Raw genomic sequence first — 24,732 nt, 5'->3', positions numbered from 1 at the left:
TACCTAAAACAACACATTTATTCAAGGCAGAGAATGTTTGCTATGAGCAGACCTTAGAAGAAAAACATTCAAATAAATACTGTACATAAGGGAAATTAATGGAAAAAAAAAAAAAAGTAGTCAAGCTCTAAAAATTCAAGTGGTAAGAGCCAAATGAAATATTATTTCACATTGGTATTTAAGTTAAAAACATGGACTTTGCTTCTCTAAAATTATGTTTAACTTACCATTTGTTGTCAACTGGATGTGACCCCATAATTAGTGGTGCAATTGGGAGTTTATACATAGTAGATGTTCCTTCAATTGTCACTGATGCATTCATGCCCAAAGATCGAGGAACTAGGAATAGGAAAGAAAAAAGATATTCTTCAAAATAACACAAATTAGCCAACTGGATGTGACCCCATAATTAATGGCACAGTGGCACACACCTATAATCCCAGCAGCTGGGGAGGCTGAGACAAGAGGATCCTGAGTTCAAAGCCAGCCTCAGCAATGATGAGGTGCTAAGCAACTCAGTGAGACCCTGTCTCTAAATAAAATACAAAATAGGGCAGGAGATGTGGGTCAATGGTTGAGTGCCCTTGAGTTCAATTCCCGGTACCAAAAAAAAAATTAAGTGGATCACATTAAAAAACAACAACCTCATTATATATCAGCCATAACATATCAGATACTTAATTCCTATATAATTTCATGGGATAGAAGTTATCTTTTTAGCCAACCACTACTTGTTTCTGCCAGTAAATAAAATACAAGAAGCAACAGATTCCAAGAAAAAAAATTTGAGCCAGGCATAGCAGCAAACACCTATAATCCCAGCAACAATAATTCTGACTTACTGGAATTACAACAGTGTACCACCAAGCCTGGCTTCAGAAAGAAATTTTTTAAAAGGGCTCATTAACGACACGTATTTTATCCAACTTCAAAATACATTTTTAAATGATTATAATTATGCAATAGAGCCAAGGATTGAAGTTATGAGAGGACCAAATGACTTATTAGGCCATTTCCCACTATCTTTGGTTATAAAGTTCAAGTAGAAAATAACATCCATTGCTGTAGTTCCTTTAGTTAAGTTGACTATCCTGTTCCCCTATAAAGAAATGAGAAAAGGCTAGGAGAAGTACCACACACCTGTAATTCCAGCAACCTGGAAGACTAAGACAGGAGGATTCTAAAAGTGAAGCCAGCCTCAATAACTTAGACCATTAGCAACTTAGTAAGACCCTGTCTCAAAAATAAAAATTAACGGCTGGAGATATAGCTCAGTTGGTAGAGTGCTTGCCTCACATGCACAAGACCCTGGGTTCAATCCCCAGCACCACCAAAAAAAAACAATAAAAAATAAATGAAAAAAATAAATAAATTGTGTATTTTAAATAAATAAATAAAAATTAAAAGGACTGGAGATATAACTCAATGTTAATATACCCCTGAGTTCAATCCCCAGCACAAAGAATAAATAAAGCTCTTTCTATATGTGTGAAAAAATATGTGTGTGTGTGTGTGTACATATTTACATATGCACATGTATAGAGATTGTGCGTTTTGTATCAGGTACATGTGGTAAGTACAGAAAACAAATTAAATATCAAACCAAAATTAGAGGCAGGCTGGGCAATCAAAGTTTACAAATATTTTAAAAACATTGGACAAAATCTTCAGTTGTTTTACAGATAAAGACTTACCATTATTTTCATGCAAAATGATAGGAGATGCAGTCTTATCATCCAACAGGTCAGAGGGAGAGGCATAATACTTCATGTTCATTAAATGACCTATGAAAAATAAAACTTATTACTGCATCTTTATTAGTATATTACAAATAAAGAACAGATTTCACACTTCTATAAACCTATATACAAGAAAATAGTTTCATAGTTATGAGAAGCCATGCTCTAAAGCAGTTGGCAAAACATGACAACAGGTTAAGTACTGGGGCTGGGGTTGTGGCTTAGTGGTAGAGCACTCGCCTAGCTGGGTTCAATCCTCATCACCACATAAAAATAAAATAAAGGTATTACACCCAACTACAACTAAAAATGAAAATATTTTTTAAAAAGTATTCATTCTGAAAGTAATAATTTACTTCACACAATTGGAAAACAAAGAGGGGAGGGTAGTGCAGGTATTGACACCTTAGAACTCCTTATAAAATATAGAAACAACTAATACTTTTCTCCCTCTGCTTATGTCTTTATGAGCTCAAGGTGAAATTAAAAGTAATGACTCTGGGCAGGGACTGTGGCTCAGCGGTAGAGCGCTCGCCTAGCATAGACAGGACCTGGGTTCGATCCTCAGCACCACATAAAAATAAAGGCATTGTGTTGTGTCCATCTACACCTAAAAATATAATAAATATTTTTAAAAATATAAAATAAATAAAAGTAATGACTCTGAAACTAAAATTAGACATTTTTCTAAATAATTAAAATAACCTACCCCCACTCCTGGGAGTGAGATAGCCAACACTTCCATGAAGAATCTTATCCAAGGGACCAGCATTAGTTGCTTTCCTGCAAAACAAATTATCTATTTAGACACAGAAGGTCTTAGCAGCCCTTAAAAAAGTCTTACAATGTGGTCTGGGGTTGTAGCTCAGTGGTAGAGTACTTGCCTCGCATGTGTGAGGCACTGGTTCAATTCTCAGCACCACATAAAAATAAAGATATATTTTTAAAAAGTCTTCCAATGTGCCAGCTCTGGTGGACACCTCTGTAATTCCAGTGGCTGGGGAGAGTGGGAGGCTGAGGCAAGAGGATGGCAAGTTTAAAGCCAGCCTCGCAACAGCGAGGTGCTAAGCCACAGTGAGACTCTGTCTCTATAAAGTACAAAAAAAGAGCTAGAGATATGGCTTAGGCCCCGAGTTTGATCCCTGGTACCCCTGCCCCCCAGAAGTAGTCAATATAACTAGGCACAGTCAAAAAAAGTCTTAAAATATAAGTAGGCACAGTGGTACATGCCTATAATCCCAATTCAGAAGCTAAATCAGGAGAATCTGAAATTCAAGGTCACCCTGGGCAATGCAGCAAGACCATTTCTCAAAATGAAATGAAAAGGGCTATAATATAGCTCAGAGGTAGAGTCTCTGGGTTCAATCCACAGTACTATCCAAAAAAAAAAAAAAAAAGGCCTTATAATGAAAGATGCACTGGGTTTGATCCCCAGCACCACAAAAAGAAATAAAAATAAGTCTTATAATAATACCATAACAACTCTGTTCTGTAATTGGGGGATATAACAAATATACTTCCCCTTCAAAATAAATGGATTATTTCTAAGGACACATCATTATATAATACGGTAAACATAAATTACAACTTCACTACTATTTATCAGATTGGAGTCCAAGTTTGATGAATTATCAGATAAAATGTATGAAATACCAAACAACTTAGTGATACTGAATCTCATAAATGGAACATAAATATTATTTGGAAAGGGAAAAGAGATAATCAAGATGAACAGTATTTTGTTATGTATAATATAGACGTGTAGTGTAATAATACATATCCACAATAGAGATGTATAAATAATAGGATAATACCGTGGTTGAAAAACCAAGAGTCACATAGAATTGATTCTTTAGTCAGTCTTACCAGTACATAATTGCCATTTTAGATAGATCTTGTTCTAAGGATTGGAGAGCCAAGTACATTTTAGTCTTCAGTTTGCTGTAGAGCGGATGAGGATAAAATATGAGTTAAGTCATTGAATGTACATGTAAGTATATGTGTGGGTATACACAGACACAAACACATACTGATACAGAAAGCACAGCCCTGCATGATAGCACATGGCTATAATCCAAACAACTCAGGAGGCTGAGGAAGGAGGATCCCAAATTCTAGAACACCTTTAGCAACTTAGCAAAACCCTGTCTAACAATAAAAAAATAAAAAGGGCTGGACAGTAGTAAGTGCTTCTGGGTTCAATCCCAGTACCAAAAGAAAAGAAAGAAGGCCTAAGGGTAAGAGCATATTAGAAACAACTAAAGAAGAAAAGGAAAGAGGCCTAAGGGTAAGAGCACATTAGAAACAACTAAAATATTTTGTTTTTTATTTCTGTGGGGCTGGAGACTAAATCCAGGGTCTTCTGCATGTTAGGCAAACACACTACCACTGAGTCACATTCCCAGCTCTAAAATATTTATTTAAAAAAAGACCTAAGTATGAATTGGTGGTATACACCTGTAATCCCAGATACCTGGGAGGCTGAGGCAGAAGAATCCCAAGTTTGAAGCAAGCCTCAATAACTTGGCAAGACCCTATTTCAAAATTTAAAAATAAATAAATAAAAGGGGCTGGGCACACAGGGTGAGGTGGCACACTTCTGTAATCCCACCAACTCAGGAAGTCGAGGCAGGAGGATCATAAATTGAAAGCCAACCTCAGAAATTTAGTTAGGCCTTAAGCAACCTAGCAAAACCCTGGCTTGAAATAAATAAATACATAGGGCTGAGGATTTACGCTCAGTGGTTAATACCCCTGGGTTCAAACCTTAGTACCAAAAAAGTAAAAATAAGAGTAAAAAAATTAAAAATAACAAGTTATTGGTTCCACAATAATTCCTTTCATCCTAGAAATCAATGTTAAATGCATGTTAAGAATACTCTGGGAGATAGAGATATAGCTCAGTTGGTGGAGTGCTTGCCTCTTATGCACAAGGCCCTTGGGTTCTAATCCCCAGCACCACAAAAAAAAAAAAAAAAAAAAAAGAAAAGAAAAGAATGTTCTGTATTCTGGCTTTATAACCTACTAATGCAGATATTAAAAGATTTTTAAAAGACATAAAAGTCAAAAACTGAGTTGCACTGAGTAGAAATCAGTAATGACGTTATGACAAGAGAGTTAGCAAATTTCTAAGCATACATGACTTGTAGACTTATACTGGTTCTTCTAAAACATAAAAAGGAAATAAATAAATAAAAATACTTACTTGTCTCCTGGAAGGTTATACAGATTAACAAGGCCCTTAAGATGCTTAGAAAATTCATCAAAATTTTTTTCCCTACAAGAATTCAGGGAAGAGAAAGAGAATACAAAATACAATTACTACTCAATTTTACAATAAAGTGCCAAAATTGGCTTTTGTAATCGGCTTTAAGTTTCTTGAAGTTAAATCAATAATAGTAAAAGAATGGCTGGGGTTGTGGCTCAGAGATATAGTGCTCGCCTAGCATGTGTGAGGCCCTGGGTTCGATCCTCAGCACCACATAAAAATAAAATAAAGATGTTGTGTCCTCCGAAAATTGAAAAATAAATATTAAAAAATTCTCTCTCTTCTCTCTTTAAAAAAAAATATATTGTGTCCACCCATAACTAAAAAATAAGTATTTTTAAAAAACAGTAAAAGAAGAAGAAATACTTTCCTTTCTCTTTCTGCCCCATTTTTCTGGAGAAACTGCTAATAAGCAATATGAAAGTCAATCAGCTAGGCATAGTGGCACACATCTATAATCCTAGAAGCTTAGGAACCTGAGGCAGGAGGATCCAGACTTCAAAGCCAGTCTCAGCAAATTAGCCAGGCCCTAAGCAACTCAGTGAGACCTTGTCTCTAAATAAAATCTAAAAAAGGACAGGGATGTGGCTGAGTGATTGAGCACCCCTGGGTTTAATCCCCGGTACCAAAAAGTAAGCAATATAAAAATCAAAAGACCTGATTAATTCACATACCAATTAGTTACAAAATAATGAAACCTAGTTTAAGTGGATCATGTTTTTTGGTGGTTTTTTTTTGTTTGTTTGTTTGTTTTGGCAGCAGTGGTATCAGGAGGGATTGAACTCAGGGGCTATCTACCAATGAGCCAAATCACCAGCACTATTTTGTATTTTATTTAGAGACAGGGTCTCACTGAGTTGCTTAGAGCCTTGCTTTTGCTGAGGCTGGCTTTGAACTCGAAATCCTCCTGCCTCAGCCTTCTGAGCCACTAGGATTACATGCATGCGCCACCACACCCAGCTCCTTTCCTTTTAATATTTAACTGCCACTGAATGCCAAGAGAAAAAAAAATAGTAGTAGTACACACCTATAATCCCAAGTACTCAGGAGGCTGAGGCAAGAGGATCACAAGTTAAAGGCCAGCCTCAGCAATTTAGCCAGACCCTGTCTCAAAATTTAAAAAGAAAAAAAGGGTAGCCTGGGGATGAAACTCAGTGGTAAAGCATCTCTGGATTCAATCCCCAGTACCACAAAAATAATAATAATAATAAATTTTTTAAAAGTTTTTGATTATAGAGGTAAAAATGAGAAGCACATAAACTAGGAATATAGAACATTTGTAGGCCTATAACAACCTAAAAAAAACAGGAAAGGCAGCGAGGACTCTGAAAACAAACCGCATGACCAGATCTGCCCTTGGAAAAAGAAACTACCACCATGAAGTTTGGCATTCTAGGACTAAATAGTCAGGCTTGGAATCTTAGCCAAATGAGGTCTTGTGAGTAGGTTTAAGGATCCAACACATTTCAATAATTCATCTCTTTACAAACGTAAAGGAAAACAAAAGCTCTAGAAAGCTAAATAGCCATGATAATCCCAAGCATGTTATCAGTCATGCTCTGAGCATTTATAACCCATAGTATTATGAAGATTGGAGGAAAAAAAAAAAAGACAAGCAGCAACAAAATGTATTCCCTACCTTAATATTACCATTTATACTAAGTGAATGGAAACATAATAAAAGGTTAAGATTCATTCTGAGGCCGGGACGGTGGCGCATGCCTTTAATCCCAGAGGCTCGGGAGGCTGAGACAGGAGGATCACGAATTCAAAGCCAGCCTCAGCAATGTTGAGGCACTTAACAATTCAGTGAGACCCTATCTCTAATGAAATACAAAATAGGGCAGGGAATGTGGCTCAGTAGTTGAGTGCCTGGGTTCAATCCCCATTATCGAAAAAAAAGAAAGATTCATTTCTGAGGTTCCCAATTCTGAACAGGCTTATAAAATAACTTAAGAATACAACCAGTTCCTAAGTTAGTACAATCTCCTACTACTCCAGGTGAGAGCCAGAGATATTGGCTTTTTCTAGAGTATGATGGTATTACACCTTGGCACAATTACTGATTCACTGAAATTATTAAAAGGTTATTTTTTTATATTGCATTACAATTTTTAAGAACTTGTTCAAAATTGGCTATAAGCACATTAATCTTACAACTGAGAAGACTTAAGCAAAATTTCTTTCCTCGATCTTACACTTTAAGACATTGCCCATGTGGTACTTGAGAACTTCCAAGTTTAAAACAAAACTGATATAATAGTTTTTTAAAATTTTCAGAAAAGGCCGAGCAGTATGACACACGCACATAATCCCAGAAGTTGGAGAGGCTGAGACAGGAGGATATTGTTCAAAGCCAGCCTCAGCAAAAGCAAGGTACTAAGGAACTCAGTGAGACCGTGTCTCTAAATAAAATTCAAAATAGGGCTGGGGATATGGCTCAGTGAAGGAGTGCCCCAGAGTTCGATCCCTGGTACACCCCCCCCAAAAAAAAAATTAAATTACCAGAAAATTTTAATCTGGATTTTTAAAAAAATATTTTTTTTTAGTTTTAGGTGGACACAATATTTTATTTTTATGTGGTGCTGAGAATCAAACCCAGGGCCTCACGCATGCCAGGAGAGCGTGTTACCACTTGAGCCACATCCCGAGACCATGGATTGAAATTTATGTATGGAAATTTCTTCTTAATTCAAAAGGGAAAACAAGTCAGCAGAAACAAACACAAACCGATAAAAGACTATCTTCAAACCTACTATTTTTTATCTTGACAGATTATTATATATATACCTTAAATGTAATATAATTTTTCTGAAGATCAATGTGAAAAGTTGTTTTCAAGATACAGACTGTGGGGCTGGAGATACAGCTCAGTTGTTAAGTGCTTGCCTTGCATGCACAAAGCCATGGGTTCAACACCCAGCACCAAAAAATAAAAAGACTGGGGGTTGGGTTTGTAGCTTAGTTATAGAGCGCTTGCCTAGCACTGGGCACTGGTTTCAATTCTCAACACAATATAAAAATAAATAAAGGTTCATCTACAACTAAATATATATATATATATATATATATATACACACACACACACACACACACATATATACATATATATATATTTAGAGGCTGGAGTTGTGGCTCAGCAGTACCGCGCTCTCCTAGCACGTGCAAGGCATTGGGTTTGATCCTCAGCACCACATAAAAATAAATAAAATAAAGGAATTGTGTCTAATTACAACTAAAAAATAAGTTTTTTTTTTTTTTTTTTTTTTTAAGATAAAGACTCAAATTTTCTCAGGACTCTTCTGACTCAATGATTAGGCTCCATTTATTTTGGTTCCACATAAAATTCCTAACGCTACATCAGTAGCTCTCCATCAGTGTGATTTTTGTTATCCATCACAACATGTGACAATGTCTGAGAATGTTTGTTTAGCCAGGCACAATAGCGCATATCTGTAATACTAGCGACTGGGGAAGCTAAGGCAGGAAGACTGAAGGTTCAAAGCCAGCCTCAGCAACTTAGCAAGGCCATAAGTAACACAGAGAGACCCTATGTTAAAAAGTAAAAATAGGGCTGGGGATGTGGCTCAAGCAGTAGCGCACTCGCCTGGCATGCACAGGTCGCTAGGTTTGATCCTCAGCACCACATCTAAATAAAAAAATAAAGATGTTGTGTCCACCGAAAACTAAAAAATAAATATTAAAAAATTCTCTCTCTCTAAAAAAAATTTTAAAATAAATAAAAAATAAAAAGAACTGGGAATGTGATTCAGTGATTAAGCACCTCTGGATTCAATCTCCAGTACCAAATAAATAATAAACAAACAAACAAATATTTGTTTTGTTTCTGGCAGTGCTGAAGATTAAATCCTGGGTCTGACACATGCTAGGCAAATGCTCTACCACAATGCTCCATTCCCCAGTCCCTGGAGATATTTTTCATTGTGTCAAAAATGAGGGGATACTACTGGCAGACATAGAAAAGGCCATGGATGCTGTTATATATCCTACCATGCACCAGATAGCCCCCAGAGAAAATAATTTTCCAATCCAAATTGTCAATAATATTGAGGTTAAAATCCTTGGACAGACTGAGTAGGCTTAAAAGTCTTTCTAACTTAATTTTGAATGTCAACATGTACAGATTGAAAAATCTTGGCCAAGAAAATAAATTTCTATAACAAGAAACTAAATGCTGATCATTCTCAAAACCAACTATAAACAAGAGCAGAGCTAGCTGTGGTGATACATGTCTATAATCTCAGTGAGACAGGAGGATCACAAATTCAAAGCCAGCTTCAGCAATGGTGAGGTGCTAAGTAACTCAGTGAGACCCTGTCTTTAAATAAAATACAAAATAAGGCTCAGTGGTTGAGTGCCCCTGAGCTCAGTCCCTGGTACCAAATAAAACAAAAAAAAACAAAAAACTAGAGTAGTGGCAATGCCTATAGTCCTAGCTACCTGGAAGGCTTAAGGCAGGAGGAAAGCTTGAGCCCAGTTCCACAGCAGTGCAGGCATTATAGTAAAACTCTATCTTAAAAAAAAGTACAGAACTGTCAGTATCAAGGAATATGAATGTTATTTGCTCACCTTAACTGTTGTACAAGCTCTGGGCAGCTCTAAAATTAAAGAAAGTACATTAAAACATTAAACTATATTAACAACTTTGAAAACATCAATTTTTTTTAATTAATGCACATGCTTTATAACAAATATTATAACTACAGAAGGCCCTTTATTAAGATATCAAAAAGCATATTCTTCCTACTAGGTGAATAATGGGTTTGGGGTGGGAAATTAAAAATAAAAATACATGAAATAGTTTATAAAGGAATCAACTTTCAGTAGCTTGCTTAAAATATTAGGAACTCTCTTTAATGCCATCCCTGGAATTATACCAAACTGACTGGTTATACACATTTTTACATTCATTTCTATGAAATGATTTTTCAGATTTCTGTCCTTGATTTTAATCTCTGAAAGGATGGGAACTGTATGATTTATTTATTGTTCAACTGCGGCTCATGTTTGTTGATATAAAATTTAAAAAGTTCCTCTCGTGTTTCCAGTTATCAAAGCCCTTGGATGATGTCAGAGATGGACGCACATTACTCTAAATTTCATTCTAAAGCTACTGATGTAGCCCATCACATCATCTCTACAGTGGCTCAAGAAAAAAACCTAAACCCAAACTAAACCCCAACAATTCATTTTTAAATCAATGTTCCTATGTAAACCCCATAGATTCCAGTGAAATATCAACAACACATACCACAGGATTCTCCCCATGGTGAGCCACTTTTACATCACAAAGCTGTCCTGCAGGATCTAACTGCACTTCCACATAGAACATATCTGACGTGATGTAACATTCAGTGCCACTGGCACTGAGATGAGAGCCCAGTCTAGCAGGAACAAATCAAAACAAAAATTAATAGAAGACACAGAAATAAAGCCACCCAAAGTTAACACTAAGTTAAACATTCTGCCTACAGATAAGGCTACATACCCATTCTGTCTCGCTATTGATTCCAAACGGTCAGTCATTGCTGGTAAAGATGTTACTATGAAAAAAGAAAATCACAAAGAATGTTCCAAATAAATGGTTTATTCTTCAAAGACAGAAACATACTAAGGAGTATGTATATCCATCATTCCAAAGCCATAAATATATTCAGTAGTTCAAATACCAATAATTTACACAAAGTTCATTGGTACAGTTTCACTGTGAGGCTAAGGTAGCAATAAGGTTAAGATAAGACCTACATGAATACTATTAACCTTCCTCTTTTCCTTTTTCATCACTCCTTATTTTGGACAAGTTGTCTTTAACTGAAAGAAAACATATTATCTGTTAATGCAAAGTCAGGCACAGTGGCATGCCTATAGTCCAAGTTGCTTGAAAGGCTGAGACAGAATTGCTTGAACCTAAGAATTTGGGCTAGTCTGGGTAATACAGTAACATTCCATTTCTTTATTAAAACAACAAAAAAAATAGCCTTCTTCTTACCTATTCCTACCTGCTAATGCTAGAATAAGGAAGATGAACACCAAAGTCAATATAAAGGTACAGCTTAAGTGGTAAAGTGTGTACGTGTGTACTTAACATGTATGAATCCTGGGTTCAATCCTCAAAACCAAAAAAAACCAAAAAACAAAAATCCATCGGGAAATGTATGATGTCAAGATCATTGTACTGTTATGTGTAACCAATTAAACAAACAAACAAACAAATGGGCTCAGTAGTGCACACCTGCAATCCCAGCAACTCAGGAGACTAAGGCAAGAGAATCCAATTTCAAAGCCAGCCTCAGCAACTTAGCAAGGCCGAAGCAACTTAGCAAGACCCTGTCTTGAAATAAAAGATGCAGCTCAAGGACTGGGGTCGTGGCTCTGTAGTGGAACACTTGCCTGGTTTGTGAGACTCAAAGGGTTCTCAGCACCACATATAAATAAATAAAGATCACTGACAACAAAAAATATTAAAAAAAAAAAAAAAAAGATGCAGCTCAGTGGTTAAGCTCCCTGGTTGAAATCAATCCCTGGTACCAAAAAAAAAATACACAAAAAGAATTGTGTGGGGGCGCTGGGGCTGGGGCTGAGCAGTAGAGCGCTCACCTACACGTGTGAGGCCCTGGGTTCGATCCTCAGCACCACATAAAAATAAATAAATAAAGGTATTATGTCCAACTACAACTAAAAAATGAATACTAAAAAAAAAAAAAAAAAACAAAGAAGACTGAGGTTGTGGCTCAGTGGTAGAGCGCTCGCCTAGCATGTGTGAGGCACAGGGTTCGATCCTCAGCACCATATAAATAAATAAATGTACATAAAAAAAGAATTGTATATGTGTGTACATACTAGATGTCTGTGGGATATATATGCATGTATATGTATATGCATACATACATGTACAAACATTTAAGTGTGTCTGCACACATATAGGTATATATATGCATATATACACATGTATGTCTGTGTATTCATGTTGTATATGTATGCATTTAAACAAACACCCTGGGGTAAGTAAAGCAGATTTTCCAGGCATGAAATAGACCCTGGGTTCAATACCAAGCTCAAGAAAAAAAAGGAGGAGGGGCTAGGGTTGTGCCTCAGCGGTTGAGCGCTCGCCTTGCACTTGCAAGACCCTGGGTTCTATGCTCTAGTACCATATAAAAATACGTAAGTAAAATAAAGGTATTGTGTCCAACTACAACTAAAAAAAAAGAAAAAAAGAGGGGAGCTGGGTATGTTGCTCACTAGTACAATACCTCAATATTCACAGCATTGATTTACAACAGTCATAAAACACAAGCAACTGCCTGGAGCAAGTGCTGCACATTTTAATCTCAGCTGCTTGGGAGGCTGAAGCAAGAAAATCCCAAATTTGAGGCCAGCCTGGACAACTTAGGAAGACCCTGTTACACATAAAAAAAATTAAAAGGAGGGCTGCCGTTGTAGCTCAGTGGTAGAGCGCTTGCCTAGCATGTGTGAGGCACCACATATAAATAAATTTTAAAAGTCCATCAACAACAACAACAAAAAATATATATACACATACACACACACACACACACACACACATATAAACGAATGAATGAATGAATAAATAAATAGGACTGGGAATATATCTCAATGGTAAAGTGCCTGTGGGTTCAATTCCAGTAGGGGAAAAAAAACAAAAGAACTATATAATTAAGATAAAAAATAAAAATAGTTAAAATGATAAATTTTAGGTTATATGTATTTTACTACAAATACAAAAGAAAAAATTACTCAAGTGAATCACATTCACTTGTGGTGGATCACAGCAAAATTTGTGTGTCTATCTACTTCTGTGGTGCTTGGGACTAAACCCAGGGCTCTGTGTATACTAAGCATACACTGTACCACTGGGCTGCATTCACAGCTCATTAAAATCTGTTTTTACTTTCCTGTCTCCCCAAAAACAGAATTAGTCATTATAAGTATGAATAATCAAGCTCATGATTTAAATTTTATGTTTGCTTTCTTGAAAACATTCTAGATAGCTAAAATGTCCATCTTCTGGGCTGCAGATGTAGTTCAATGGTAGAACGCTTCCCTAGCATGGATGAGGCACTGGGTTTGATCTTCAGCACCACATAAAAATAAATAAATAAGATAAAGGTACTGTGTCCATCAACACTAAAAAAAAAAAAAAAAAAAAATTTAATTCAATCTTGTGGGGCTGGCTCAGTGGTAGAGTGCTTGCCTGGCATGTGTAAGGCACTGGGTTTGATCCTCAGGACCACATAAAAAAATAAATAAAAGTATTGTGTCCATCTACAACTAAAAAATAATTTTAAAAAATTCCACCGTCTGGGCTGGGGTTGTGGTTGAATGCTAAGAGTGCTTACCTAGCATGTGTGAGGCACTGGGTTCCATTCCCAGCACCACATATAAATAAATGAATAAAATAAAGGTCCATCAGCAACTAAAAAACAAAAATTTTTTAAGTGTTATCGAGAATTAATTAGAAAAGAATATGTACAGAAGAAAATCTCTCTTTTTTTTCTGCTATCTTATATCTTCATTAATTATCTTTTAAGTCTCTATCAGCCTCCAAAGTAAGATCACATTCAAATGTTTTAAAGTTCAGGAATCAGGAGTTAGGGTCATGGCTCAGTGGTAGAATGCTTGCCTAGCATGTGTGAGGCACTGGGTTGGAGTCTCACGACAACATAAAAATAAATAAAGGTTCACCAACAACTAATAAAATATTTTTTTTTTCAGGAAAGAGCCAGACGCGGTAACACACCACCTGTAATCCCAGTGGCTCAGGACGCTGAAGTATGATGATTGCAAGTTCAAAGCCAGCCTGAGCACCTTAGTGAGGCCCTAAGCAACTCAGCAAGACCCTGTCTCTCATGAAATATAAAAAGGGACCCACGATGTGGCGTGATGGTTAAGTGCTCCTGGGTTCAATTCCTGGCACCACTACCCCACCCCCAAAAAAAAGTTCAGGAAAGAGCTGATTTCAAATCCATAAATGAAAGTAAGAGCAACACATAGCAGAGAAAGTTGACCTACTTCAATTTGTATTTCTAATATAAAACAGACTTTCTTAAATGGAGATTTTTATAAAATCAGTATATTTCAAAGATATTTACAAACCTTTGAGAGCCTTCTGTAGAGTCTCCAAACAGCTGACCAAATGTTGATGCCCTCCAGAACTCATCACAACCCTCTTCTCCTATATCAAGTGGGAAAACAATTGATGTAAAGATCAATGAAGTCAACCATGTTTAAGGTTAACATACATATTATCCTGAAAGTAATATTTTAGGATAGTTCATATCATCTATACAATCTATAGCCTCTTCACTATTACTCTGTCTATCCATCCAAAGGAAGAAAGTATAGCAATATCCATATATAGCAGAATATTGTATTCCTATATCTAAAGTAAGATAAAGCTTTAAAGAAAAATCCAAAGGAATGATTACCACCTAAGATTAGACAGATAAATGAGGTGGCTCATGAGAATTGGGAATTCCCAAATATACCAAGGTGTATGCGGCCTGAGAAACACAACCAAACCTTAGTCAGACTAGACTCTAGGAAACAGAATGTATAGTTCACAAGATAAACTTCCAATGAACAAAAATTCAGCACAGTGTTTCTAACTTTAACTAGAGAAAAAGTTTCTTTATGCAAAACATTCCAGTCCCCTGCCGGCCAGGGTGGCACACTCAGGAGGCTAAGACCAGAAAAAGGATTGCAAGTTTGAGGCCAGCCTCAGCAATTTAGTGAGACCCTCAGCAATTTAGTGAGACTCTGTCTCAAAATAAAAAGGGCCGGGGATATGGGTCAGTGGTTAAGCACCCTTGGGTTTAATCCCTGGTATTTAAAAAAAAAAAAAAAAAAAAATTCCAGATCCCCAAAACGTGAAATTTTACAGTACAAAGGGTGTTTTTCAGATTTTTTTTCATGCCCTAATAAGTCTCTCTCTTCTTTAATTCCATGCTCATCCTCATAAAACACACTTGATTTATTAATAATCTGGCTTCCTTTGTATCCTGAATAGAGAAGGGGGTATTCTGAGCAGTGAATATCAGTATTTTGGAAAATAGAAAAATAAACCCTGTCATAAGTTAATAAATAAGCATCTGATTTCCATGCTAATTTACCGAGATTTGGTTAGTATGCCAGCTGATGAAAATTCTTAAAAGCCTTACTTGCATTTGTTTTTTCTTTCTTTCTTTTCCTTTTCTGTGTATGTATTGTTGGGTATCAAACTCAGGGCCTCAAACATGCACTAGGAAAGCACTCTACTAATAAGCCACATTTCCTGGCCCCAAATTTTTGAACCTGTACAACTGAGATAAGTTCAAAGGGAAGCCATGGTTATGAAAACAAAACACTAGTAGTAGCCCAGGTAAAGAGAGGCCCTTAAGAGCCACCTGGAATCTCTCTATCTCACGTTCATGTCTTTAATGACAATATGACTTAAAAGAATATATTTCAAACAAGAATGTGATAGCCTTGGGGCTTTAAATAAGACCTCTTAATTTCCAGAGTGAAAAACTGCAATTCACTTTTTTTTTTTAATTTTTTTTAGATGTTGACAGACCTTTATTTTTTTCATTTATTTTTATGTGGTGCTGAGGATTGAACCCAGTGCCTCACACATACTTGGCAAGCACTCTACCACTGAGCCACAACCCCAGGCCCCATTTCTGATATTTTGATATCCACTATCTCATGTGATCCTTACAACAAAACTTATGAAAGGGGCTGGGCTGTGGCTCAGCAGCAGAGCACTTGCCTAGCATATGCAAGGCCCTGGGTTAGATCCCCAGCACCACATAAAAATAAACAAATGAAATAAAGGTATTGTGTCCAAATACAACTAAAAAATAAGTTTAAAAAAAAAAATTTAAAAATATGGAAGAGCAAATTGTCATAATGCTTCCATTTTCCTGATAAGAAAACTGAAATTCAAAGAGGTTATATTAATTTGTTGAATGTCAACTAGTAAATATTGGAGTCAAGGGAGTTTTTTGTTTTGTTTTTTGTTTTCGGCAGTACTGCAGACTAAACCTGGGGTCTAGAAGATGCTATTAGGCAAGTGCTCCAGTACTGAGGCACATCCCCAATGCCTCAAGTTCAAGTCTTTTTACAACAAATTTAATTCTTCTGCTAGTGCTGATAAGATCATTTTAAACACTAATCTACTAAACTGGACTTATTCTGAAACCAAAGTAAAATTTGGTAGGGAGAAGAGAGTAACAACATTAAGGGGCTGGGGATGTGGCTCAAGCGGTAGCACGTTCGCCTGGCATGTGTGCGGCCCGGGTTCGATCCTCAGCACCACATACAAACAAAGATGTTGTGTCGAAAAACTAAAAAATAAATATTAAAAAATTCTCTCTCTCTCTCTCTCTTTTTAAAAAAAATAAAAAAACATTAAGTACAACATACAGAATACAGAAAAGTTTTGTTTTTTGTTTTTGTTTCTCTTTTGGTACTGGGGATTGAACCCAGGGGTGCTTCACCACTAAGCTTAAGTCTCAGCCCTTTTTATTTTTTATTTTGAAATAGTTACTGAGACTGGTCTTGCCTGCCTCAGCCTCCTGACTTGCTGGAATTACAGGTACATACCTCCAGGCCCAACTAGAATACAGAAAAGTTAATAAATCACAAGTGAAGCAATCACAAAGTGATAGAGCATTTAAACCAAGATCAAAAAAATGGGAATAAGGTTTCCTATGTCATGTGACTATCACAGGAATCATATGAATGAACTCTTTTTGGTAACAGGGAATTTAACCCAAGGGCACTTAACCACTGATCCACATTACCAGCCCTTTTAATTTTTTATTTTGAAACGCATCTTGTTAAGTTTCTTAGGCTTGCTAAAGCTGCTGAGGTTTGCCTCAAACTTGCAATCCTCCTGCCTCTGCCTCTGCCTCCCAAGTCACTGAGATTACAGGTATGCACCACTGTGCCCAGCAAATGAATGAACTTCTAACATTGAGCTTTTAGGAGCTGGAGTAGAGTGCTTGCCTGGAGTAGAGTGCTTGCTGGAGTAGAGTGCTTGCCTAGGATGTATGAGGCACTGGGTTTGATGCCCAGAACCACATTAGAAAAACCTAAACAAGCCAGGTACAGTGGCACATGCCTATGATCCCAGTGGCTCATGAGGCTGAGACAGAAGGATGGTGAGTTCTAAGCCAGCCTCAGCAACCACGAGGCACTATAAAACAACTCAGTGAGACCCTGTCTCTAAAATACAAAATAGGACTGGGGATGTGGCTCAGTGGTTGAGTGCCCGAGTTTATCCCCAGTACCCCCCGCAAAAAAAACTAAACAAAATAAAAATTATTATGTTCATCTATAACTAAAAATATTTAAAAAAAAAAAAAAACACCACCACACAGAACCTTTAAACAGATCATCACTTACCCCTACCCCCATCTTCCACTTAACTGGCTAAAGGATCCCCATATTGGTGAATGATTAAGGAGGAAACAGCACTGTAAAGAGGTTAACAGTGAATAGGTGAAAATCTAGAGTTCACCTGCATTAAGAATGAAGCAAGGGCCAGGCGCGGTGGTGCATGCCTGTAATCCCAGCAGCTGGGGAGGCTGAGGCAGGAGGATCATGAGTTCAAAGGCAGCCTCAGCAAAAGCAAGGTGCTAAGCAATTCAGTGAGACCGTATCTAAATAAAATAGAAAATAGGGTTGGGATGTGGCTCAGTGGTTGAGTGCCCGAGTTCAATCCCGGATACAAAAAAAAAATATATAAAACAAAAACAAAAGAAAAAAAGAATGAAGCAAGGGCTATGGCTATAGTTCAATGGGAGCGCACTTGCCTAGCACATATGAGGCACCTGATTTGATCCTCAGCACCACATAAAAATAAGTCAAATAAAGGTATTTAAAAAGAAGAATGAATCAAAAATTCTTGATACTATACACAGTAAAGGTAATATCAAACCATAATGAAGGCGATTGACACAATGTCTCTTAGGCCAGATGCAGTGGCATGTGCCTATAATCCCAGTGATTTAGGAGCGTAAAACAGGAGGATCAGAAGTGCCAAGCCGCCTCAGCAACTTAGTGAGGCCCTCAGCAATTTAGCAAGACCCTGTCTCAAAATGAAAAATAAAAAGGGCTTGGTTGGGAATGTAACTCAGTGAAATGCCCAGGATTCAATCTTCAGTACAAAAAAAAAAAAAAAAAAGAATGTCTCTTAACCAGACACGTTGGCGCATGCCTGTAATCCCAGGGTCTCAGAATGCTGAGGCATGAAGATCACAAATTCTAAGCCATACTAAGCAACTTCATGAGACTGTCTCAAAATAAAATGAAAAGGATTGAGGATGTAGCTCAATGATAGAGTGCCCTGGGTTCAATCCCCAGGACCACACCAAAAAAAAAAAAAAAAAAAGAGAGAGAGAGAGAGAGAGAGTGTTTCGATACCAGTATATCAAATATGTCCCTCACAGGTGTATTTCTTAGCACCTTTGCATGAAATAGCCCAATGTATTCTAACACAATTTTACAAATATAGTCAGCACTCTGTATCCTCAAATTCCACATCCTTGCATTTACCAATTATAGATGAGAAAACCCTAGTGCAGTGGTGCACACCTGTAATTCAAGCGACTCTGGAGGCTGAGGCAGGAGGATCCCAGGTTTGAGGCAAGATGTTAAGCGATTTAATAATCCCTATCTCAAAATATGAAATAAAAAGGACCAGGGATATAGCTCAGTGGTAAAGCAATCTTGGGTTTGAGTCCTAGTACAAAACAAAACACAATTTATATAGTATAACATTTATATAGCAGCATTTACATTGTGTTAAGTATTATAAGTAATGGAGAGATCATTTAAAGTATCCAGGAAGAAGTTCATGGCTCATATACAAATACTTTGCTATTTTATAATACGGACTAAGCATCCATAGATTTTGGTATCCATGGGGAGTTCTAAAAACAATCCCCCCCAGATACTAAGGAATAAATGTATACATTCTTCCTCAGAAGATCCCTGAAATTGATAATCACCATGTATTCAAGTATTTTATGATAAGTAAAACTTAAGACACACTACTATAGGTAGTTTGAACAAATTCATGTTCCAAACTGAACTTCTTAAGTAATTATCTAAGCACAACTTCACCCATTTCAACACAATCCTCACCATGACTTGACGCACAAGCTTAATGGTCTCACTCCAAGGTCTATTTTGGTTAAATTTTGCATGGAGCCGTTCCAAGAGAGAACTCATTTTACTCAGCTTTTCAGATTCTGCAATATAAATCAGAAAACACTATTAGAAACACTTTATCAAGCCCTTCCACGATTTTTCTTACAAACGCAACCCCCATATTTTATCTAAGAATTCGGTTAAAATAGTTTATCATTTACTTCAAAGCACATAAAGTTGTTTGTTTTGTGGTATTGGGGACTGAAACCAGGAGTACTCTACTACTGGGCCACACCTCCCAGCCCTTTTTTAGACAGAGTCAATTCTAGCCTCAAACTTGCGAACCTCCTGCCTCAGCCTTCTGGGTAGCTAGGACTTCAGGCATGCACCACCGCAACCTGCAAGACCCTGTCTCTTAAAAGAAAACAACATGGACTGGGGCTGGAGCTCAGTGGTGGACCGCTTGCCCAGCATGTGTGAGGCGCTGGGTTGGATTCTCAGCACCACAAAATAAATAAATAAAAATAAAGATCCACTGACAACTAAAAAAATATATATTAAAAAAAAGAAAACAACATTTAAGCCAGGCACCCCTGGGTTCAATCCTCAGCACCATATAAAAACAAATAAATAAAAAATAAAGATTTGTGTCCATCTACAACTAAAAAAAAATTTTTTTAAAAGGCTCCAGCCCCATGTGACCCCAGTTANGTTTATCCCCAGTACCCCCCGCAAAAAAAACAGAGAAAAACAGACAATACAGACAGACACAGGGTCTCATATTCACTGGGCTAAGCTTCAACTTATCAGTTCCAAGCAAATCCTTCTGCCTCAACCTCCTGAGTAGTTGGGATTACAAGTGTACCCAGATTAAAAGAATCCTTCAATGGCAAGAATACACATACATTACAGGTCTTACAAAATGAAAATCAGAGAACACACATCCATGAGAACCAAAAAACAACCATTTCACTGGGCACACTGGTGCACACCTGTAATCCCAGCCACTTGAGAGGCAGGAGAATCACAGCTTCAAAGTCAGCACTGGCAACTCAAAGAGACTTCATCTCAAAGTAAAAAATGAAAGGGCTGTAGCCCAGAAATAGGCTATCCCTGGCCCATCCCTAACCATGTTAATATACATGAAATCCCTTGCATAATATATTTTGAGCATACATTTGAATTTACCCTTTCTATGGTTATTATTGGTTACTATTTTCTTTTTCTCTTTCTTTTATTTATTTATTTATTTATTTTTTGGTAGTTGTAAATGGACAGCATGCCTTTATTTTACTTATTTTTATGTGGTGCTGAGGTTCGAACCTAGTGCCTCACACATGCAAGCACTCTGCCACTGAGCCACAACCCCAGCCTGGTTGGTTACTTTTCTTTTTTTTAAAGAGAGAGTGAGAGTGAGAGAGAGAGAATTTTTTAATATTTATTTTTTAATTTTCAGCGGGCAGAACATCTTTGTATGTGGTGCTGAGGATCGAACCCGGGCCGCATGCATGCCAGGCAAGCGCGCTACGGCTTGAGCCACATCCCCAGCCCCTGGTTGATTACTTTTCAGTGTGAAAATACTGCCTTCCTTATTTTTATTTTTTAGTGGAGGGTACCAGGGATTGAACCCAGGGGTGATTAACCATTGAGCCACATCCCCAACCCTTTTATTTTTTGAGACAGGGTCTCACCAAGTTGCTTAGGGCCTTACTAAATTGCAGAGATTGACTTTGAACTTGCAATCCTCTTTTCTCAGCCTCCCATGCTGCTGGGATTATAGAAGTGCACCACTGCACCCAGCAACTTCCTTAATTTTTTTTTGTGATAATCTTAAGAGAGCTATTTATAAGTATGATTAAAAAAAAAAAAAAAACAGGCTCTATTTGCCAATTTCAACTGTAATTAAAATTATATGGACAAAGGAGGACACGGTGGTGCATGGTTCATGAGGGCTGAGGCAGGAGGATTGCAAGTTTGAAGCAAGTCTGAGAAACAGTAAAATCTTGTAAAAGATTAAGAAAAAATGGCTGGGGGTATAGTTCAGTAATAGGACACCTCTGGGGGGTGTAATAGGACACCCAGTAGTGGGGGGGGTAAGGCCATGTAAAAGTATGTGAATGGGGAAGAGATAGATGGGTTATCAGCAAACAAGAGAAAGGTAGAAAACACTGGCTTCCCAGTCTGGACTAAGCATGTAAACAAACCTCCAAAGCCCTCCAACCCCAATTCTTTTTCTTTATTTTTTTTGGTACTGGGGAATTGAACCCAGGGACACTTTACCACATGAATAAACATAATATGCCTAAGATGTTCTGTGAGGATATGGTGTGGACAAGTAAATGTGGAAATGACCAGTGAAATGCAAAATAAGAAATGCTCTTAAAAGGAGAGACATTAAGCCAGGCACAATAATGCATACCTGTAATTCCAATGATTCAGGAGGGTTAGCTAAGAGGATTGCAAGTTGGAGGCCAGCCTCAGCAAGTTCCTAAGCAACTTAGTGAAAACCTAAGCAATTTAGTGAGACCCTGTCTCAAAATAAAAAATAAATATGGTTGGGGATATTGCTCAGTGGTTTAGGCACCTCTGGGTTCGATACCCAGTACCAAAAATAAAAAATAAATAAATAAATAAGCCAGGTGTAGTGGTACATGACTGTAAGCAATTCCAGAGGCTAGGGAGGGAGGCTAGCAAGTTCCAGTCCAGTCTCAGCAATTTACAGAGTTCCTAAGCAATTTAGCAAGACTATGTCTAGAATTAAAAAATAAAAAGGTCTAGGGATTGGGCTGGGATTGTAGCTCAGTGGTGGAGTACTTGCATAGCATGTATGAGGGACTAGGTTGAATTCTCAGCACCACATGCAAATAAATAAAATAAAGTTCCATCAACAACTAAAAACAACAACAAAAAAAATTTAACTGGGTGGCGCACGCCTGCAATCCTGGCGGCTCAGGAGGCTGAGATGTGAGGATCATAGCCAGCCTTAGCAATGGCAAGGTGCTAAGCAACTCTGTGAAACCCTGTCTCTAAATAAAATACAAAATAGGGCGGGGATGTGACTCAGTGGTTGAGTGCCTCTGAGTTCAATCCCTGGTACCAAAATAAAAAGAAAAGGTCTGGATATGTAGCTCAGTAGTAAAGCACCAGTGGGTTCAACACCCAGTACCAAAATAAATAAATAAAAATAAAATCTACTGGATGTGGTGGCACAAGCATGTAATCCCAGCGTTTCAGGAGGCTGAGACAGGAGGACTGTGAATTCAAAGCTAGCCTCAGCAAAAGCAAAGTGCTAAGCAACTAAGTGAAACCCTGTCTTTAAATAAAGTATAAAAAGGTTCTGGGGATGGGGCTCAGTGGTCAAGTGCCCCTGAGTTCAATCCCTGGTACCAAAAAAATAAATAAAATAAAATCTGGCAGTACTGGGGATTGAACACAGGGATGCTTCCATCACTATTATCATTCAGTGGTAGCACACCCCTAGGTTCTTTCACCAGTACTGCCAAAAGAAAGAATTTAAAAAGGCATTACTACTCAATATCAAAAGGAGAAAAAGTTCATAATCAATGGTGGGAAGAACATAGAAAAACAGACAACTAATGTTGGTACCGAAAGATGAACAGATTAATTAGAATTAAGGTAATAAACTTTCCTTTTATGCTTTCATTTTCTGGAAAACTGATTTTGACTATGTGAGCCAGTTTATAGTTTTGAACACATTTCTACCAATTCTCACTTTAAAGTCATTCATCCAGGCACAATTACAAATGCTGGGGATACAACAGTAAGAAAACTAGACAAAACTCCTGTCTCCTGAGGTTTCCATTTCCACTTGTTATCCCCTTGCACCCAAGAAGTGTATTTTTCTTCTTCCCTTTCAAAACATACATCTTCTTTTTCTTTTTTCTTTTTTAAATTTTTTTTAGTTGTTGACAGATCTTTAGTTTATTTATTTTTATGTGGTGCTGAGAATACAACCCAGTGCCTCACACATTCCTGGCAAGTGGCTTCCCTGAGCCCCAGCCCCCATCTTCTTTTTCTTGAGATGCCTGCTGATGCTCAAATCAAACACTTTTTGAGCAACTATTATACACTACAGAGTACACATACTTGAGTAAGGCAGGGTCCCTGGTATAAGAAGCGCAAAACAAACTATGAAAGACAAGTAAACAGTAACAATAAAGTGAGCTGTAGCGGATGCAGGTCTGTAATCCCAGGGACTGGGGGCTGAGGACCTAAGCAACTTAGTAAGACCCTGTCTCAAAATAAAAAAGGGTTGGGGGTGTGGGGGGGATGCGGCTCAGTGGTTAAGCGCCCCAGGGTTCAATTCCTAGTACCAAACACACACACACACAAAAAAAAAAAAAACGGTTGGGGGTGTGGCCCAGTGTTTAAGCGCCCTTTAAACAAGGTTCAATGCCTGCTCCTAAAGGTGGGGAAAGTGGGCTATAGCAATAAGCATGCCCAAAATGCTAAGAAAGCATTTATACAGGAATGTGGAAATTTAGAGAATATAAGTTCCAAAAGAAAGTTATTTTTTCAGCAGTTATGAGTTTCTCCGATGGAAAGAAAGAAATCCAGAGCAGTTTTAAAATATACAGAAGCACAAGATCTGAGCACTGTGACATTCTAGGGAACTGCTGGCTTTTAATACCATTTCACTCAAAAACAAAATATCCTCCAGTAATCTGACACACCGTTTTGTATTATTGTTCTTATGTTATTCAGACGTCTCTCCCTGAACAAAGTTTAAGGAGGTTTTAGATTCACTCGCCCTGTCTCCTACCACTTTAGGCTAAAATGCTCTCAGGCCAAACTGTCCCTAATTGTGCAGAAAACCTCCACAAAAGTTGGGAGTCCTCGTTACCCCCAAGTCGGGGCTCTATAATCATTAAGGAAGGATGGTCATAACCTAAAAAGCACATTCCACCTCCCGGATTTTATGCCCTCTAGAAAGTAGCCCTCATGGGACACCGGCCTCTACCACTTCTTACACATTGGCTCCCCCAGTAGTGTCCGCCCCCTCCTTTTGCTCTCACTCACCCTCGGTTTCTCCCTGAGCCTTCATCCTGACGGCGGTGAGGGCCTGGATCTGCCACAAGAAGATAAGCTTTTCCCCACCACCAACAGGGGAACCAAGCTGACTGGAGCTCCCGGGATGCAGGGAACCAATAGTCCCCACTGTTCCCGGGAAGGCTCAGTCTGAAGTCCCCGGCGGCAAGAAGAGAAGGGTACTCGCGGCCGCCGCCATCTTCCCCAACGGAACTTCCCAAGGATCGCGAGATTAGCCAGGATCCTACGAGACAGAGGAAGAGGATACAAAATCTCGCGAAAATTAGTTAAGGTGTACTTCACGCGAGATTTCCATCAACCCATCCTTCCCTTAGTTGCCATTTGCTTCAATCCTCACACTGCTTAGTATTGAACTTGTGGGCAGGTGGATTTTGGCCTCTTTGCAAAAAAACGGCATTTTCATTTTACAAATAAAAATATCTAACTCTGACCCACAGCAACCTAACGAGACTCTGTTGCACAATAAAAATGACTGGA

General features: G+C 37.9%; 1 protein-coding gene across 4 annotated transcripts in view; it reads right to left on the bottom strand.

The window, feature by feature from the left end:
- Window positions 1–24,462, bottom strand: part of Med1 (mediator complex subunit 1) — a 37,142-nt gene extending 12,680 nt beyond the window's left edge. For 3 of the 4 annotated variants that reach the window (XM_048785269.1, XM_015506652.2, XM_015506654.2), the window contains exons 1-11: window positions 24,226–24,462; window positions 19,180–19,286; window positions 14,143–14,221; window positions 10,517–10,571; window positions 10,280–10,412; window positions 9,598–9,626; window positions 4,945–5,016; window positions 3,606–3,680; window positions 2,449–2,522; window positions 1,695–1,784; window positions 228–339 (exon numbers count right to left, since the gene is read on the bottom strand). In XM_048785269.1, the coding sequence (XP_048641226.1) occupies window positions 228–339; window positions 1,695–1,784; window positions 2,449–2,522; window positions 3,606–3,680; window positions 4,945–5,016; window positions 9,598–9,626; window positions 10,280–10,412; window positions 10,517–10,571; window positions 14,143–14,221; window positions 19,180–19,286; window positions 24,226–24,250 (851 nt within the window). In that variant the 5' untranslated portion in view covers window positions 24,251–24,462. Of the gene's footprint in view, window positions 1–227; window positions 340–1,694; window positions 1,785–2,448; window positions 2,523–3,605; window positions 3,681–4,944; window positions 5,017–9,597; window positions 9,627–10,279; window positions 10,413–10,516; window positions 10,572–14,142; window positions 14,223–19,179; window positions 19,287–24,225 lie in introns of those variants that run through there. The other variant, XM_048785261.1, reaches the window with a different exon arrangement.
- Window positions 24,463–24,732: the final 270 nt, after the last annotated feature.

The sequence above is a fragment of the Marmota marmota genome, unplaced genomic scaffold (genome assembly GCF_001458135.2).
Source record: "Marmota marmota marmota unplaced genomic scaffold, marMar, whole genome shotgun sequence".
NCBI lineage: Eukaryota > Metazoa > Chordata > Mammalia > Rodentia > Sciuridae > Marmota > Marmota marmota.
Note: the sequence above shows the minus strand (reverse complement) of the source record. Positions and strands in the feature narration are given on the sequence as shown.